Below are 16,618 nucleotides of genomic sequence, written 5' to 3'. Positions count from 1 at the left end.
AACTGCCAGGAGAAGCTGAAGCGTGCCTTAAAAACCAAAGCCGCCACATGGGATGTATCCATGTCTTGCAGCAGGGCATCCTGCAGGCCACTGATTTTCCCCTCCACCAATATAGGGATGGGGCATCACAGCAGAGTAAGGATCCAGTGGAATTCCCTGGTGCAGCTGAGCCGCAGCTTCCAGGCCTGCAGCAGCTCACTGCTCCTGGGTGCTACCGATGGGGGATGCAGTGTCTTTGGCCCAGAGTGTTGCAATCCAGCTGCCTCTTGATGCCTTCCATGCAGGTGCTACATCCTGCTTGTCGGGGGTGGGGGTGGGGTTGCAAGTTTTCCCTGCAGCCCACATGCGAGTCCTTGCTGCAGGCATCAGAGAATTTTGAAAGCACCTCTACCACTCAGAAAGCTCCGTACTCTCCCTGACTGAGCAAAGGGGGAAATGCAGTTTCTGAAAGCAGTATTGATTAGGTTATCTTGCAGTTGTCAGGAAAACTGCTTGCCCAGTGCCCCGGGAATTGAGGGAGGGGGCAAAGTAGATCTTCTGGAGTGCCAGAATGAAATGTGCCTCCAATTTTTACCACGGGGGGAGGGGGGTTCTGGCTTTCATAGATCTGTGAACTGTGACTGAGGACAACCACAGGGTTAGAAGCTTCCATAGTCAAGATTTCAAACTTTGTTTTGCTCTTGAGATTTTGTTGAGTCACGTTTGTCTAACACTGCCTGAGCTCCAGAGAGGAACTGCTGTGCTTGCAAGGGAATTGCAGTAGTCAGGTGGAGATTTTTATTTTTATTTTGGCATAGTTGCCCTTTGCTACCATAGGGAACTGCTGTGTGAGAAATACAGATCGAAACATCCTTCGTGCTCACAAAAGTAGGAGGTTTATTAATTAGAGGCTTTCCGCGGCGGGTCGCAGGTGCCGTGGAACTTAGAACATATGGCGTTCTGTAACATTCTCTCCTGACGTTTCACCTGCATCTGTGGCTGGCATGCCAGCCACAGATGCAGGCAAAACGTCAGGAGAGAATGCTGCTAGAATTCTGGCTCCTTACAGCTCAGAGGCTCCCACAACGCCACTAAAACCGACATTATTTATTTATTTTAGATTTTAGATTTTTAGACTGCCCTCCCCCCCAAAGGGCTCGTTCTGATCTCATTCTGTTCTTAAATGGCTGCAAAGACCACTGGGGCGCATGCATTTCTCAGCATGTTGAAAAGACGTGGCAAAGTGTTTAAATTCACACATGAAATACATTGCTAGAATGGTTGTCATAGCTCTAACGACAACGTCATCACTTTAGCGTTCACTGCTGGCGGTTCAAGGTGACTTTGAGGCTGTACCCTTTCACTTCCACTGCCTTTTTCTCAACAGGGTCCTGTCATGCCTGGCAGTCATTCTGCTGAGAGGTTTGTGATAGAAGAAAATCTCCACTGCATCATCAAATCACACTGGAAAGAGAGAAACACTTGGTGAGCAGACTTGACCTTCATATAGGACAAACAACAGGAAGCCAAGAGGGCTTTCCAAAACCCAGTGACAGTGAAACGTCCTATGTTGATTGCTGGGGTGGGAGGTACTTTTACGGCCAAGAATACACCTTTTAAAGTGAACTGGGTGGGAAAAAGGGAGGAACCGTCTAAAGCAGGAACTCCTGGCTGCCACAGATGTTGTCTAAATCAAAGTGAGAATTAGATGCAGTTCCCATTCCCCCTTAACAGCCCAAAGCTATCTGGATGGGACCTTCCCATGGATAGCCAAAGTTGGCGAAATCTGTGAATAGATCTGTCAAATACGTTTTTATTTCTAAATAACAACTCCTTCTGGGGTGTGTACGTGTGCAGTGTGTGTCAGGAGCCTGGAAGAGGAAAGGTGAGCCACTGTACATGTGCAGTGTGTGTCAGGAGCCTGGAAGAGGAAAGGTGAGCCTCCCTCACCCAACACTGTTTTGCATCCTCAGGTTGTGTGTGTTTTGTGGAGCAGAGCAAGCAGTTGTGTACGTAACATGTAAATAAAAGGGTTTCTTTCTAGCCGGGCTCTTGTATATTTGCATCCTCAGTCACACATCTGTCTGTCTCTTCCTCTAGTGCTGCCCAGTTACTGAGCTATCCTGGAAATAACAAGATCCCTCTGAACTACCACATCGTTGAGGTATACATTTCACTTGCCTCAGGCAGTAAATTTAACTGCCACCCTAAATGCAGCTAATGGAATAAATTTCAGGGAATACAGTTGGTCTATGCAGTAATAGCGATGTCCTGATTGGCAAAATGCTTATCAGGCCTATGAGCCATCTGAGGCAACCTCCACCCCCCTTGCTACTGTGAGGTGGGTCAGATCGGGAGCCAGGATGGGAGGGCAGATTGTCTCAGCTGGCTTGGTAAGCCCTTTCAAGGCTGCTGTCCCACCCTGCTGCAGGCTTACCAGTCTAGGCACTACCATCCCAGTGCCATTCTGGGGCCAGTCAAGGCATCCACCCTCTGCCCCAGAGCCCAGCCTGACCAAGTCACATTTATGTCTTATTCGGCACCTGTAACAAATGAATTGGACACCTGTGCTCTAAAACTTACAGGGCAAAACCATGCAGAATTTGTTCAGTCTAAGGCCTCTGAAATCTATGCATTCTTGTTATTATATGTCGTCATAAGTCCTTGGAACAAGATGATAGAATCTTTCAGCAAATTAATTCGTCAACAGAAAAAGCAAAGTTACTTACGAAAGACAAGTCGAAATGGGACCTATGGCTATCATACATCAACCAAAGATATAATTTGTGAAGGTTCTATGTTTAAATATAATTTTACTCACTATATATATTTCCAACCTAAGTCCTGCTGTGTTTCTATCTTAACTATTCTTACTTATAGCCAAATATCTTTTGACAAAATTTAAAATATCATAAAATTATTTTAGGATAAGCTATATAATATAAGCTTACTCATTCAACGTTGCTGTGTGTTTTTTCCCGACAACGTAATAATATTTTAAGAGATCAAGGGGAAGTCAACACAGTATGGGTTAAGGTGGTGAAGGATTTTCTCTTTTTCTTATCTCTTTTTATATAATCTTTATACTATAATCTTTGTCTCTGTTAGGTAACTAAGGTGCCCGGGGGGGGGGGGGGGGGGTGTTGGGATTCTTACCTTTTCTGATAGTAGATACAATTTATATATCTTTATCTTTATTACTTTGTTTTAAAAATATCTCTTATCCTATGATACTATCACACTATGTATCAATTAAACTTAAATAAACTGTTAAAAAAATAAGTCCTTGGAACAAGAGTGGTAACGAAAACTAAAGAAATGGCTAGTTTCCAATTGTATCATATGTATTAGAAGCTTTAGATCAGTGGTTGGGCAGAATGGTTGAAATCCTTCCAAAACATCTGTGCAGGCCTTTAAGACTCAGGGCGTTAAGTTCCTTCTATTCTCAGTGGAGGCCTGGGGAGATGAACGTGCAATTTGTGTGTGCACTTGTTATTTCCTGTCCAGATTTCTCCCTTTAGTCATGACGTGCTAAAATCCAGCTGTGCACAAAAGGAAGACAAATCTATCTGGCAAACTACTTGCCATGGTAGTAGCAATTCTAACTTCGGAGCTGCTTACAGGAGATCTTCTTTGATCTTATGAAAAAGCAAGGCAGAAAATGCCACCTTCTGGTATGGTGTACACCAAAATTCAAAGAAGTCCAAGCAGATAACCAAATTGCTTGAATGGGAGATTCTTCTGTATGTCCTTGCCAAGTGGTAAGACACATACAAATAAGATGGTTTTCTGTCTTGGCTTACTGTTGTCGTGAAATTTACTGATTTCCTTTTTCCCCCTCTTGTTGGTTGCAATTTCTTCTAAAGGTCAGTATTGTAATATGTGTATTTACAGTGCCCCTGGCTCTCTTATGTAAAGTATTTGCACAAATATGCATTGTTTTGCATATTGTTTATAAAAGTGGCTCTTTCACAAAGCAAGGGGGCTGCTGGTAAAGTCTCCGTAGTATGTCAAGAATGATCACATACAGGTTAACAACACATGTTAGTATTGAAATCAGTTGCCTGCAAACCATATGCATTTCACTCTCTCCATTGTATCTTTTTTCCCCAGGTTGTTTTTTCGGAGCTGTTTCAGCTTCCTATTCCGCCACACACAGAGGTCATGTACACAGCGCTTCTCATTGAACTCTGTAAACTTCAGCCTGGCTCTTTGCCCCAAGTTGTATCCTTTATTTTGAAAGTCCCTTTCATCCCCATTTTTTGCTTTTTGTAGGAAGCAGATAGCTTTATCAATAGCTGCTTAGTTCTCTTATTGAGAACAGGAAGTGACCCTGCTGTCTTTTGGGTGAGATTTGGTAGAATACTACTGTTAAATACCCATTCCAGATTTGTTGTTTTTGTTGTTGACTCCTGTCTTTTGCCGTTTTTTCGCTGTATATATTCCTTTTGTTTTTCAATATGGCCACCTTATGACTATGCATGTACTAGAGCCGTGTTTGGAATATCTTGCTGTTCCAAACAGGACTTTGCTGCGTTTATGAGTAAGAATGGGACTGAAGTCTGAGGTAATTAACATGTGCTGTTTTCTTCGTTATCCACTGGTTATTCTCCATTCTACTGGGGGGAAAAAGTTTAGTTGGTGAATAGGACTGCAGTCATTTTAGTACCAAGTTTCCCATGCTATATGATTAGAACCCCCCATTATTTGGAGGGGAGGTATTCAAAGAGACATGTTATAAGCAAATACTGTTTTCTATGTGGTGAAGGTGGGATTGGAAGTGGTGCACGAGATCCTAAGACCAGGTTTAGAGGGTTTTTTCCCAACATTTCAATATTTTTATAAACAATCTAGATGAGAGGTGATGGGACTACTCATTCAATGCAGATGACACAAAATTGGGAGGAGTAGCAAATACCCCAGAAGATAAAGATGGAATTCAGTGAGATCTGAATGCACTAAAAAAAAAGTGGGCAGATGTGAACCAGATGCAATTCAACAAGGGCTAGTGCTTAGTTTGACATCCAGGCAACAAAATGTAGAAACACACATACTGGATGAAGGATACACTTCTGGGTAGCAGCGTATGTGAACAAGATGTAGGGATACAAGAAGACTGTAAGCTGAATATGATCAGTCAGTGTGATGCAGTGCCAGAAAAAAACCAATGCGGTCTTGGGGTCTATCAACCGGGGCAAACATCCAAATTTCAAGGTGTGCGTTCACACTGCATACTACGTGAGTCAGGCCACACTTAGACACTGTGTGTGTGCTGTTCTGGAGGCCAGCGCAAAAAAGGATGTAGCCCAGAATGAATAGAGTGGAACAAGAGGGCAACAAGGACAATCGGGCATGGAGACCCAGCCCTATGAGGAGAGGCTGAGGGGCTTGGGAAAAGAGGAGGCTGGGGGGAGGCATGGTTGCTCTCCATAAGCATTTGAATGCTGTCCCTTAGAGCAGGGCAGAGAACTGTTCCTGGTGGCATCAGAGGATAGGACTAACAGTAATGAGTATAAGTTACGGGTGGAGAGGTACTGACTTGGCATTAGGAAAAATGTTTTACAGAGTGAGTAGTTCACCGTGGTGTTGGCTACTTAGGGAGGTGGTGAGCGCCCCCTCTCTGGCAGTCTTCAAGCAGTGGCTGGATGAACATTTGCCAGGGATACTTTAGGTTGATCCTGCATTAAGCAGAGGGTTGGGCTAGATGGCCTATATGACCCCTTCCAATTCTATGATTTTTTTCCTGAGATTCAGTACCTAAACAGATTCTAAGACACTAAGAAGATACCGTTCTGTTGGCCTCTGTGGAATATATGTAAACTTTCAAGAAGAAATGTGGCTCATCCTCAGCACCACAAAACGTTGATTGTAGATTCTGCTCCTTTGTGACATCTCTGAAAGGGGAGCTAAACATTCTTGCTAATCTCTGATCTCTTAGTTTTTTGCCAGAAAAATAATTGGAATGCTAAATTATGCAAAGCAGGTTGAATGAAAAGAATTTCACCTTTGCTGCTTTTGTATTTTGAAGTTGAGACAAAAGTACCTGAATCATTCTTCATATCTGAATATGCTGGGGATTTTGCACATGTGCTCAAAAACCATAAAGTTAGAACACTTTAAGGACTCATCCCATTTGGTACCTTAACCAGAAACTCACAGCTGGCACAAGCCACAGAAATGCTGTACATGCGCTTGGATACTATGAACACAGTGTGCATAGATAGGTGAGTAAAAGCACTAGATTTCTGAGGAGCTTGGTGAAAGTCTATTTTGAACTGCTCCTTCTCTGTATAGTTTGCCAAAGTTGTTTTATGGGCTGCTCTTGTTTTGTGCAGTGGATTTTAAGTTATGGCTCTGGGAATAGTTGTGAAAAATTACTGGAACTTGACTTTTGTTTTCAATTTAAGGTTCAACAATTGGTTTTCCCACCATTTGAGTAACTTTCAGTTCCGTTGGAGCTGGGAGGACTGGTAAGTTTCCGTATGCCCTGTTCTAAGCTTTTGCTTCTAGCTTCCTTTCAAAATGACTTGGCTTCCTATTATGTCCTTATCAGTGGTGGCGAACCTTTGGCACTCCAGATGTTATGGACTACAATTCCCGTCAGCCCCTGCCAGCATGGCCAATTGGGGCTGATGGGAATTGTAGTCCATAACATCTGGAGTGCCAAAGGTTTGCCACCACGGGCATAAGTCATAGCTCGTTCTGAGGTACTTGTCTCTATGGTGCTAATTGCTGTGTGTGTGCATATTAAGTACTGCCAGGTCGCTTTTGACTTATGGCGACCCTAAGAATGATTGTCTTCCAAAATGTTCTATAAATCTAATGACGCACTCAAAACTTATTAGCCCTCATTTGGTTTGGTCCCATCTCATATTATTAGGTCATTCCTATAACACTAAAAGCCTCAGCTTTTCCTAGTGGCCCCAGCCCCGTCTTTTCCATTGATTCTTGTCTTCTCATGGTATAACCAAAGTATGATAGCCTCAGATACAGCTGCTGACTTTTTGTGGAAAGTTAACTCGCTGATCTCCCTAGTTTAAAATCACTTCCCTTTTTGAGCAAATTAGGCGGGAATAACTTTGCAGTTTGTGATATTATAAATTCTAGTCCAGTGTTAACTTGCTTTCTTACTGATGCTTCGGTGGAGCATAAAAGTGTCTAACCAACATGTACAAGAGAGATAGATACTCTGAATGTGTAAATGGATTAATAGTAATTCTATAATTTTGTTACCATTCAATAACAGGGCAGAATGTCTTACTTACGAACTAGACAAGCCCAGACCTAAATTTGTAAGAGAAGTGTTGGAGAAATGCATGAGGTGAGTAAAATTTCAGAATTTCAAATGGGGATCGTGCTTAGGATACAGTTAGCCAGAATAAGAGTTGTATTGAGATGGCATTAACTTTGGAAAGCTGTGATGGAATGCATAGAACAGCCTCTCTCTCAGTTCTCAGACTGGTGTGTCACTGTGAGCATGTGCTCCGTCCTCTTTCTTCTCTGCATGTGTTCAGTTAGTGACTACTTCTTTTGTGCAAATCAGTTCTTGCTGTTGCATATGATCAGGCAAGTGTAACGAACTGAGTCCAGACAATTAGAATCTCCATAAAAGAAAGGAATCTTTATTGCAAAGCTTAGGTCGTCCATTGCCTTGTAGCCAACGAAGCAAAAATCACAGACAGAACTTCAAGAGAACTCCGGCCCTGCCCCCTCAGGCTCATTCTCACACCCCGCTAGGCCAGTCTGGGAAAGGCCCCAAAAGGAGAAACCAGCTTAGGATACTCGAAATAAAGCAGTGAGATGGCAGAAATGGGCAGAGTCTCTCATAGGTGGGTCCTCACAGGAGGCAGTACACAATCCCCTCTTCACAGCAAGCTGTGGTTTGTGCTTGGCCTCCAGACTGTGATTTGCAAGCCACCTTCAAATCCTAGTTTGGACTGTGATTTTCATGCCAGCTTCAAATCTTAGTTTGGAGGGCCAAGTGCAAACCAGAGGTTGCCAGTTCAGGTATAACATCAGTCAGTGGTTTTCACTAAAAGTCGAAGTCCCTAATTGAGGTGGAGGAGGAAGGGTCCAGGAACCTGGCTCATCTGTGCCACACCAAACTGCGGTTTGGCATTCCAGCTGAAACAAGAACTTGAGACAGCCACGCTGTCTTTCAGTGCTGTCTCAGTAGTAGGACATTTCATAACCCTATGCAGCTGAAGCCAATACTTTTGCATTCTGTAGATTAATAGAATTCGAATCCGGATGTGAAGAAGGAACTTCATTGAGGCTTGTTACCAGTGGCGACGTATGACGTCTGCCTGGCTTTTTCACACTTAGGAATGACAAGTTTTCATTTTTTAAAGGTTTCTAGGCTGCAGTAAGAGTTCTGAAAGCATGGCTATTTTGCACTCCAGCTCGAGAAGTGAACAGATTTTTAAGTAGGAAAACCGTGTATTTTTTCAGGCGGCATCATGACCTGGAAACTTCCAGTATTGACCAGAGGAGTGCTGTCCTAACTCATGATCTGTCTATTCTGTGCTTGGCATCTGAAAAAGTCCCTTGTTCACATCCTGTAAAATCTTCTCTCTTTCCCCCCCGCAGGCTGTCCTACCATCAGCAAATAGTAGATGTTGTTCCTGCCTCTTTTTCAGTTCTAACTCCTGCAAATCCAGTGTGTATTTATAAATACGGAGATGAAAGCAACAGTACGTATGCTGTTCGTTCGGCTTCTTTAGACGAAATCATAATTCCTGAGAGAACGACCGGTTACGATTTGAGATGCGACCTCATTGCCCTTCAGGACGAAACAAATAAGTTTGGGACGGAGAAATTTGGAGAATTGGTTCGCTGAAACCTTGTGTGGTTCAGCAGCTCAAAGACTAATGAGGCCGTCTTCTGCAGATTACTGCTGTTGAATGCCACTGAAATCTTCGGGCCTTATATGAGCTATTCTGTCATAACCCCAGCCCTATAACTACACTGTGGGAATTTGTTTTTTATATTTATGCCCTACCTATACACAGGATCTCTAGGTGGCTACAGCATTAAAAACCTCCCATGAAATAGATTTTGCCAGGCAGCTGTAAGGGATCTGGTCAGGGGTTCTGACCAGATAGAGTCTCTGACTTTGGGCTTGGAGTGACCTCAGTTTAGAACCCTCTTGAGCTGTAAAACTCAGTAGTTGAATTTGATACAGCTGCTGTTTTGCTCCATCTAATTTACCTCAACTGGTCCTGTGAGGATAAAAAAAGAGAAAGGATATAGAAATCGTTAAAGATATGCAGTTTTACTGCAGCCTGTTCTCCTCAAGAGCTCAAAAGAAACTTTAGGGCAGGGGTCCCCAACGTTTTTGACCCTACAGGGACATTTGGAATTCTGTCACAGAGTGGTTGATGCAACTACATAATGGCTGCCACAGATGAAAAAGAGGAGTTTGTGTTTATACTCCACCTTTCTCTCCTATAAGGAGATTCAAGGTGGCTTACAAACTCCTTTCCCTTCCTCTCTCCACAACAGCACCTTGTGAGGCAGGTGAGGCTAAGAGAGTTCTGAGAGAACTGTGACTAGCCCAAGGTCACCCAGCTGGAATGTAGGAGTGGGAAAAGAAATCTGGGTCACCAGATAAGAGTCAGCTGCTCATGTGGAGGAGTGGGGAATCAAACCCAATTCTCCAGATTAGAGTCCACCTGCTCTTCATTACTACACCACCTCCAGGAGGAGGAGGGGCCAACTATAAAATGTCAACATAACTTATCAACATTTCTGGCAGAAGTTCTATTTTAACAGGATACCTTTTAAAATGAACATATGGTTTAAGAATATTCTTGCCTGCACAGAGTTTGTTTGCAGTCACGCAGTGAAGATTCTAGTGTTTTAACATGATACTTGGGTTAAAATGCAGGTCCAGACTGGCAAGGGAGGGAGGGGAGGGTGAACCTGAATGAGTCCTGGAAGTCACCAGCCCTTACTGGGACAGGAAGTTGGTGGTAATCTTTCGTTTACCAAAGAAATGTGCCAGATTTGCGACAAGACCAATTTTGTCTTTATTTTTAGAGGATCTTCCTGGGTACAACGTTGCCCTCTGTTTAAACATCGCCATAAAAAACAAAGCCAGCAACAGTGAAATCCTCACCATCCTGAAGGACGTGCCCAATCCCAACCAAGACGACGATGATGGTAAGGATTTGCCAGGGAAAAATGCCAAGTTAGGGAGGAAACGGTACGTGAGACCGAGAAGATTGTAATTAAAGAGGAATGTTCTCTTCTGTTGGTGGGTGGCTAATTGGAGTATAGTCCATTTTAGTTTTGGGTAAGACTAAGATGTAAGTGTAATAGTTGTAATTAAGCTTGCTGACCACTGCAATGCCAGCGACATGCTGCGTGACTGCCGCGTGTTCGATGACTATCCAATAAGATTTCAAGATGTGTACTAGTGGACCAATATGCTGTGTAGTGAGTATGCATAAAATAGAATGGTTAAGGGGTGAATTTAAAACTTGCTGGTACATAGCTGCTAACACCTTTTTCTGCAGCTGCTGGTCCACCTGGATGCTACTGTAAGTCACTGACTACAGTTATCTCATTCTAAGGCTGTGTGGGTCAGGGTATAAAGAGATTCTTTAGAATTAAATTTGACCTAAACTGGTCCAGATTCCTTTTGCCTCGTGTTCGATGACTATCCAGTAAGATTTCAAGATGTGTACTAGTGGACCAATGCGCTGTGTAGTGAGTATGCATAAAATAGAATGGTTAAGGGGTGAATTTAAAACTTGCTGGTACATAGCTGCCAACACCTTTTTCTGCAGCTGCTTGTCCACCTGGATACTACTGTAAGTCACTGACTACAGTTATCTCATTCTAAGGCTGTGTGGGTCAGGGTGTAAAGAGATTCTTTAGAATTAAATTTGACCTAAACTGGTCCAAATTCCTTTTGGGATTAGTTTCGTGATTCCGTGGACACTGGTCATATATTGTCTGTCACCAACATGGATTGATCTAAATTGCTTATTTAACTGAGCATGCAGAAAGATTGAGCAAAAATAGGACTTTGTTTGGCCTGCTTGAAAATTCTCATGATTAATGTTCATTTGGAGTCTTATTTAGTAAAAAAAAAATGGTAGAAAGTGCTGTCAGGTCACAGCGAATTTATGGCGACCCCGTAATGTTTTCGAGGCAAGAGACAGTGGGAACTGTGACTGGTCCAAGGCTGCCTGGCAGGCTTCATGTGGAGGAGTGGGAAAACAAACCTGGTTCACCCAGAGTCCACCACTCTTAACTGATACACGCTGGGTCTTATTAAAATATACTTTGAAAGTAAGTCAACAATAGCTTAGCATGAGCACATTCATATCTTTGAAAAAATTCTTGTGCAGCTTTGTTGGAATTGATCCTGGTGTTTTTTTTTAAAGAAAAGATAAAATCCCTTGGACTACAGAGGCATACCCTTGGCAAATACGCTGTGGCTAATTTGGAACAAACAGCCTGACGTGCTGGAGGAGAGTTGCATCTAAACTGTTACCACGTACCATTATTGTGAGAGAGTCTTGCATTTTTCTGGGGAAAAATGAAGACAGGCCCCCAGAATGCTGATAAATTAATCAATCATGAATCAAAGCTGTGGGGGCAATACTGACTTATGGACCTTTCTCTCTCTCCAGATGAAGGCTTCTCCTTCAATCCTCTGAAGATAGAAATATTTGTACAGACCCTTCTTCATTTGGCTGCCAAATCATTCAGTCACTCCTTTAGTGCCCTGGGAAAGTGAGTACTATCAGTTTGTCTACACATCCAATGCATGGTGGGATCCAAAAATTTTAGTAACAGGTTCCCATGGTGGTGGGATTCAAACTGTGGCATACCGCCAATGGGGATGGGCGGGGCATTCCTGGGCGGGGCTGTGGCAAGGACGCAGCCACTGCGCCGGTCCTTGGGCAGGAAACGAATGCACGCAGGTGCAGGCTGCCATGCACGCCGGTGCACCTCCTGCTAGACTGCTTCAAGTTCTGCGCACTACTGCTGAGAGGAGGGGCATAACTAAGGCAAAAATCATGTGGCAAAATCACCAATTAGTAACCCCCTCTCGGCACACACAAATAATTAGTAACCTACTCTCGGGAACCTGTGAGAACCTGCTGGATCCCACCTCTGATACAATGTAACCTGCTTAACTTCACAATCACAGCAATCACTGTTAGTTGTGGAGGTACAGACTCAAGTCACCACCAGAGAAGAGGGGGGGAAAAGAGCTGTACCAATGGCTTCCAAACTGCAAAGCCTGCAAACAACCTTTCACTGATCACCTTAATCACTGATCCACCTCCATCCTAGTTTTGGTCCTAGTTTTCCCTCCAAACTCTTGTCCACCAATCACAAGGCCCAGAGTGTACCTGGAGTGTGTAGGCCTACTAGCTACTTTAATATAGACCTCTCTAGGCCCATAGGCCACACTGTAGTCCTAGGATCACAACAAGGCCAGCAATAGGCATACAAACCAAAGACTTCCCCTGATTCTGGCACTGGGATTCAGTGCTTCTCCTTGCTGTTTTCCAACAGAAAGCAAGTGTTAAAATTCTTTGCTGCAGGCCGACGTAGCTCATGGTATTGGCCCTTCCCATTCCATTGTGTTCTCTGGTGAGTGAAAATAGGGCATGTGGATCTGGCAAGACTTTGGCCACCTTCTGTTCCTCACCACCACTTTACGTTGTTGTAGTCCCCTCAGTATTCTGCAACCCTCCTGGCCAAGAGAGAAGGTGCTTTACTTATCAACTGCTCACTGTGTGATCTTTGATTCCCTGCCTTTTCCTATTCTGAAAAGATTTCGCGAAGTCTTCAAAACATTGGCAGAAAGCGATGAAGGGAAACTTCACACCCTTAGAGTTATGTACGAACTTTGGAAGAACCATCCACAGGTGAGAGGAATTCATCAAACACTTGAATGTCACTTTGCTCTTATTGACAGTTTAAAGTTTGGCTTGGCCTTCTTCCTCTTCTGGATTTCAGGCTCTGATTTGATGCCACATAAGCCATGAACCAGAGTTTAGACACGTCTGACATAACAATAGCCAAGTTATATCTCATAGCATAATGTTTCCCAGATGTCAGTTGTTGATGATATTGTAAAGCTCCTCCGGTAGGGTGCAGTAACTAGGAACAAATCCTGCCTACAATTTTATAATCTGCCCTACAGTAATGATAACAGTGGCACAATTCTTCTGTCAAGATTAAAATTGGAGGCAGGCCCAGTTTAATTCGTAACACTGAAAAGAATACACACATATTGTCTCAATTAGTTCACCAAACAAATGCAGAGGGGATACATGTTGGACAGTGACTCACAGAAATGGAAAGGGAAGACTCCCAGAACCGGTGGTATTAAGACACTACAGGGTGGCAGGGAGAAGGAATCCATAAAACCTTTGTATGCATAGGAGTGTAGCTTTTGTTGGGGGGAGGGTTGTGACCACAACTGTTGGAAATTTTGGGAATGCAGTAGTGCGGGGCGGGGTGCATAAATTGTCACCAGGTGGCAAACAAATGACAAAAAAAGTGATTCCCTGGTGCTAACTTAGCTGTGGCTGTAAAAAGGAATCTATTTTTGAAAACCTGAACCAAGGTCTTTCACTCCCGTAATGCAGATGATCGCTGTACTAGTGGATAAGATGATTCGCACACAGATTGTGGATTGTGCTGCAGTAGCAAACTGGATTTTCTCTCCAGAACTGGCTCATGACTTCACTCGGTAACTAAACTTATCTTCTCGTTTCTCTGCACTGTATACGTAAAGTGTCGTCAAGTTACAGCCCGCACTTCAAGGGGGTTTCAAGGCAAAAGACATTCAAAGGCAGGTTGCCATTTCCTGCCTGGACTTCCCTGGTGGTCTCTCATCCAAGTGCTAACCGGGGCCAACGCCGCTTAGCTTCTGAGGTCTGTTAAGATCAGGCGAGCCTGGGCTATCCCGGTCAGGGCCTCATCTCTATTACCCCCTCCCCCTGTAATTAAAGTATTGTGCATGCAATTTGAAATAATTCAGAGTGTTGTGAGTGAGGTGTAGAAGCAAGGATACTGACTTTCACAAAAGAACCGTTCGTGATGAGTGAACAATCTTCCCTGTCAATCTCTGAGAAAACCTTAGAAAATTATATTTTTCTCATATTCAACAGCTTCTAGTTAACCATTGCATGAAGTGGCTTCTTAATGATAGGAAAGGTCTAATCATGATGGTGGCTGATTAGTCATAGTCTATAGTACCCTGCCTTTTATAACTTCCTCTGCAAGAGTGTGTAATGTAACATATCAATAATGTATCAGCCTTTAGCTGATATAAGCGAACTTATTTTGTACAAGAGGGTGTATGTTGCTGTTTTCTCTGCTAGGTTTTATATATGGGAAATCTTGCACTCCACAATCCGGAAAATGAACAAGCATGTGGTGATGATCCAGAAGGAGTTAGAAGAGGCCAAAGCAAGACTGGCCAAGCATCACAAACGTGTAGGTAACATGTAAACTGAAGGGTAGGAGATCCAGGACGGATAAATTTGTCCACACTGCTTTTAAAGTCTTCCATCATGTTGTTAATTTGTGGAACTTGTTGCCATTGAATGTGATCATAGCTGCCAACTTTGAAGACTTTTAAAGGGGTGTGGATGAATTCATGGAGGGCTGGGCTACTAATGGCTAGTAATCATGATCAGGATCTACTCCATCCACTACCAGAGGTAGTATGTCTCAGTTGCTGGGGAGCACAGGTGACATAATGCTGTTGCAGTCTTCCTGTTTGGGGGCTTCTTAGAGGCAGCTGGTTGGCCACTGTGTTAGCAGAATGCTAGACTAAATGGGCCTTTGGTCTTATCCAACATGGCTCTTCTTACATTGTGTCACTGGGTCAGACCAAAGCCTGTCTGGTCTTGCATCCTTTTCCAAACTCTAGCCACTTGGGTACCTTGGCAAAGTTCACAAGTGGGAACCATCTGAGCTGCTGGTAATGAATTCAACAAACTGTGCACATTGTGTGCATAGTATCTTCACATATGCTTTGTAAGGTGGGAGGAGCAAGACTCCTTATTTTATTTATTTTATGCAGTTTGATACTCGGCCCTCCCTGGCCAGAACTGAATGGAGTAGAAGTTGGGCACACACGAATCTACTAACTTGGGTTGAACAGGGCTCAGTCTGCTTTTTATGCTAATAAATCTTGGAGGGGAGGGTGTAAAAGTGCGCTGAGATCTGTCTCTTGGAGACCTTCAAGCTCTAAATAAAAACTTGGGTAGGCCAGGCAAGATTGTACAACTGCTGGTTAGTCATCTGTGGAAATGCTTGTCCTGCCACATCCTACAAGACAACTGCTGCAGCCAGACATGAACTCGGCCCATGAACTTGTTGTTTTAAAACAGTGGTTCTCAACCTTCCTAATGCCGTGACCCTTTAATGCAGTTCCTCATGTTGTGGTGACCCCAACCATAAAATTGGTATATATAAAATATAAAAAGACCGTTTACCAATGGTCTTAGGCGACCCCTGTGGAAGGGTTGTTCGACCCCCAAAGGGGTCGCGACCCACAGGTTGAGAACCACTGTTTTAAAATGAGCTACATGTGGTGCCCCCTGCTGGCTTGCCTATACTCACCTCATTTTTCTTTAATCCTCACTCCAGCGAGACAGTGATGACGATGACCATCATAGCAGCGACCGGGAAGATGGGCCCCTGGGAGAACAGATAGAACGCTTGCAAGAAAAAGTTGAGTCTGCTCAGAGCGAGCAAAAGAACCTCTTCCTTGTGATATTCCAGGTAAAAGATGAAGCGTTCACTGGCCAACAGAGGGCTGATGTTTTAGTTTTGAGGGTGAGCAGGGAACATCATAGGATTTGAATCCCAGCTTAGCAAAAATTCTAGTATAGAATGTAGCTTCAGGGGGTAGCTGTGTTGGTTTGCAGTAGATCAGCTAGGTTCAAGTCCATTAGCACCTTAGAGGGCCACATGATTTTGGGGGTATGAGCTCTGACGGAGGGAGTTTTTACTCTTGGAAGCTTATACCTCAAAAGTCATGTGGGTCTCTGAGGTGCTCCTGGACTTGAATCTAGATTAGGAAGTGTATTTTTTAATCAAAGACCCAAATGCACAAGATTTCCAGACAATATTGCAGAACTTCCTGACTGTATTGTCTCATACGTCATTCAGAGATGCTCTTTCTCAAACGTCCTTTTTCTGTTTGAGAGTTTGAAGCACGGGCATCATCTTGTCTCTTGACCATTAACTTGGAAATCATCAGTCAGATGGCAATTCACTCGCCTTGTCTTTCCTTCCTAGCGTTTCATTATGATCCTAACAGAGCACCTTGTGCGGTGTGAAACAGGTGGAATTGATGCCATCACACCTTGGTACAAGAACTGTATAGAGAGGCTGCAGCAGATCTTTTTACAGGTGGGTGTTGGATACAACTTAAAGGACAGCTGTGGTTTAACTTGGATTTCTCTTTGTGCCCATCCCTTGACAATGCAGTTGGCTGACATGCCAGCCCCAAACGTATCGCTTAGATTTTAACTGTTCTTTTATACAGTTACCTCTTCCACATCACTGGGGAACATGCGCCCCCTAAGCCGCAATTTGGAACTCCACGTAAAACATTTTTGGCCCTCCTTTCATACCAGAGAATGTC

General features: G+C 43.6%; 1 protein-coding gene across 2 annotated transcripts in view; it reads left to right on the top strand.

Annotated features, from left to right (window-relative positions):
• Positions 1 to 16,618, top strand: part of NCBP1 (nuclear cap binding protein subunit 1) — a 30,397-nt gene that overhangs the window by 12,154 nt on the left and 1,625 nt on the right. For both annotated transcript variants that reach the window (XM_048503916.1, XM_048503917.1), the window contains 14 exons: positions 1,367 to 1,464; positions 2,080 to 2,143; positions 4,093 to 4,203; positions 6,139 to 6,203; positions 6,387 to 6,449; positions 7,226 to 7,300; positions 8,569 to 8,672; positions 10,021 to 10,143; positions 11,625 to 11,727; positions 12,782 to 12,875; positions 13,602 to 13,705; positions 14,340 to 14,454; positions 15,616 to 15,750; positions 16,270 to 16,383. In XM_048503916.1, coding sequence (XP_048359873.1) covers positions 1,367 to 1,464; positions 2,080 to 2,143; positions 4,093 to 4,203; positions 6,139 to 6,203; positions 6,387 to 6,449; positions 7,226 to 7,300; positions 8,569 to 8,672; positions 10,021 to 10,143; positions 11,625 to 11,727; positions 12,782 to 12,875; positions 13,602 to 13,705; positions 14,340 to 14,454; positions 15,616 to 15,750; positions 16,270 to 16,383 — 1,368 coding nt within the window. The remainder of the gene's footprint in view (positions 1 to 1,366; positions 1,465 to 2,079; positions 2,144 to 4,092; positions 4,204 to 6,138; positions 6,204 to 6,386; positions 6,450 to 7,225; positions 7,301 to 8,568; positions 8,673 to 10,020; positions 10,144 to 11,624; positions 11,728 to 12,781; positions 12,876 to 13,601; positions 13,706 to 14,339; positions 14,455 to 15,615; positions 15,751 to 16,269; positions 16,384 to 16,618) is intronic.

This window comes from Sphaerodactylus townsendi, linkage group LG07 (assembly GCF_021028975.2).
Source record: "Sphaerodactylus townsendi isolate TG3544 linkage group LG07, MPM_Stown_v2.3, whole genome shotgun sequence".
In the NCBI taxonomy this organism is placed as follows: Eukaryota; Metazoa; Chordata; class Lepidosauria; order Squamata; family Sphaerodactylidae; genus Sphaerodactylus; species Sphaerodactylus townsendi.
The sequence above is the reverse complement of the archived record's forward strand: the minus strand, read 5'-3'. Positions and strand labels throughout refer to the sequence as shown.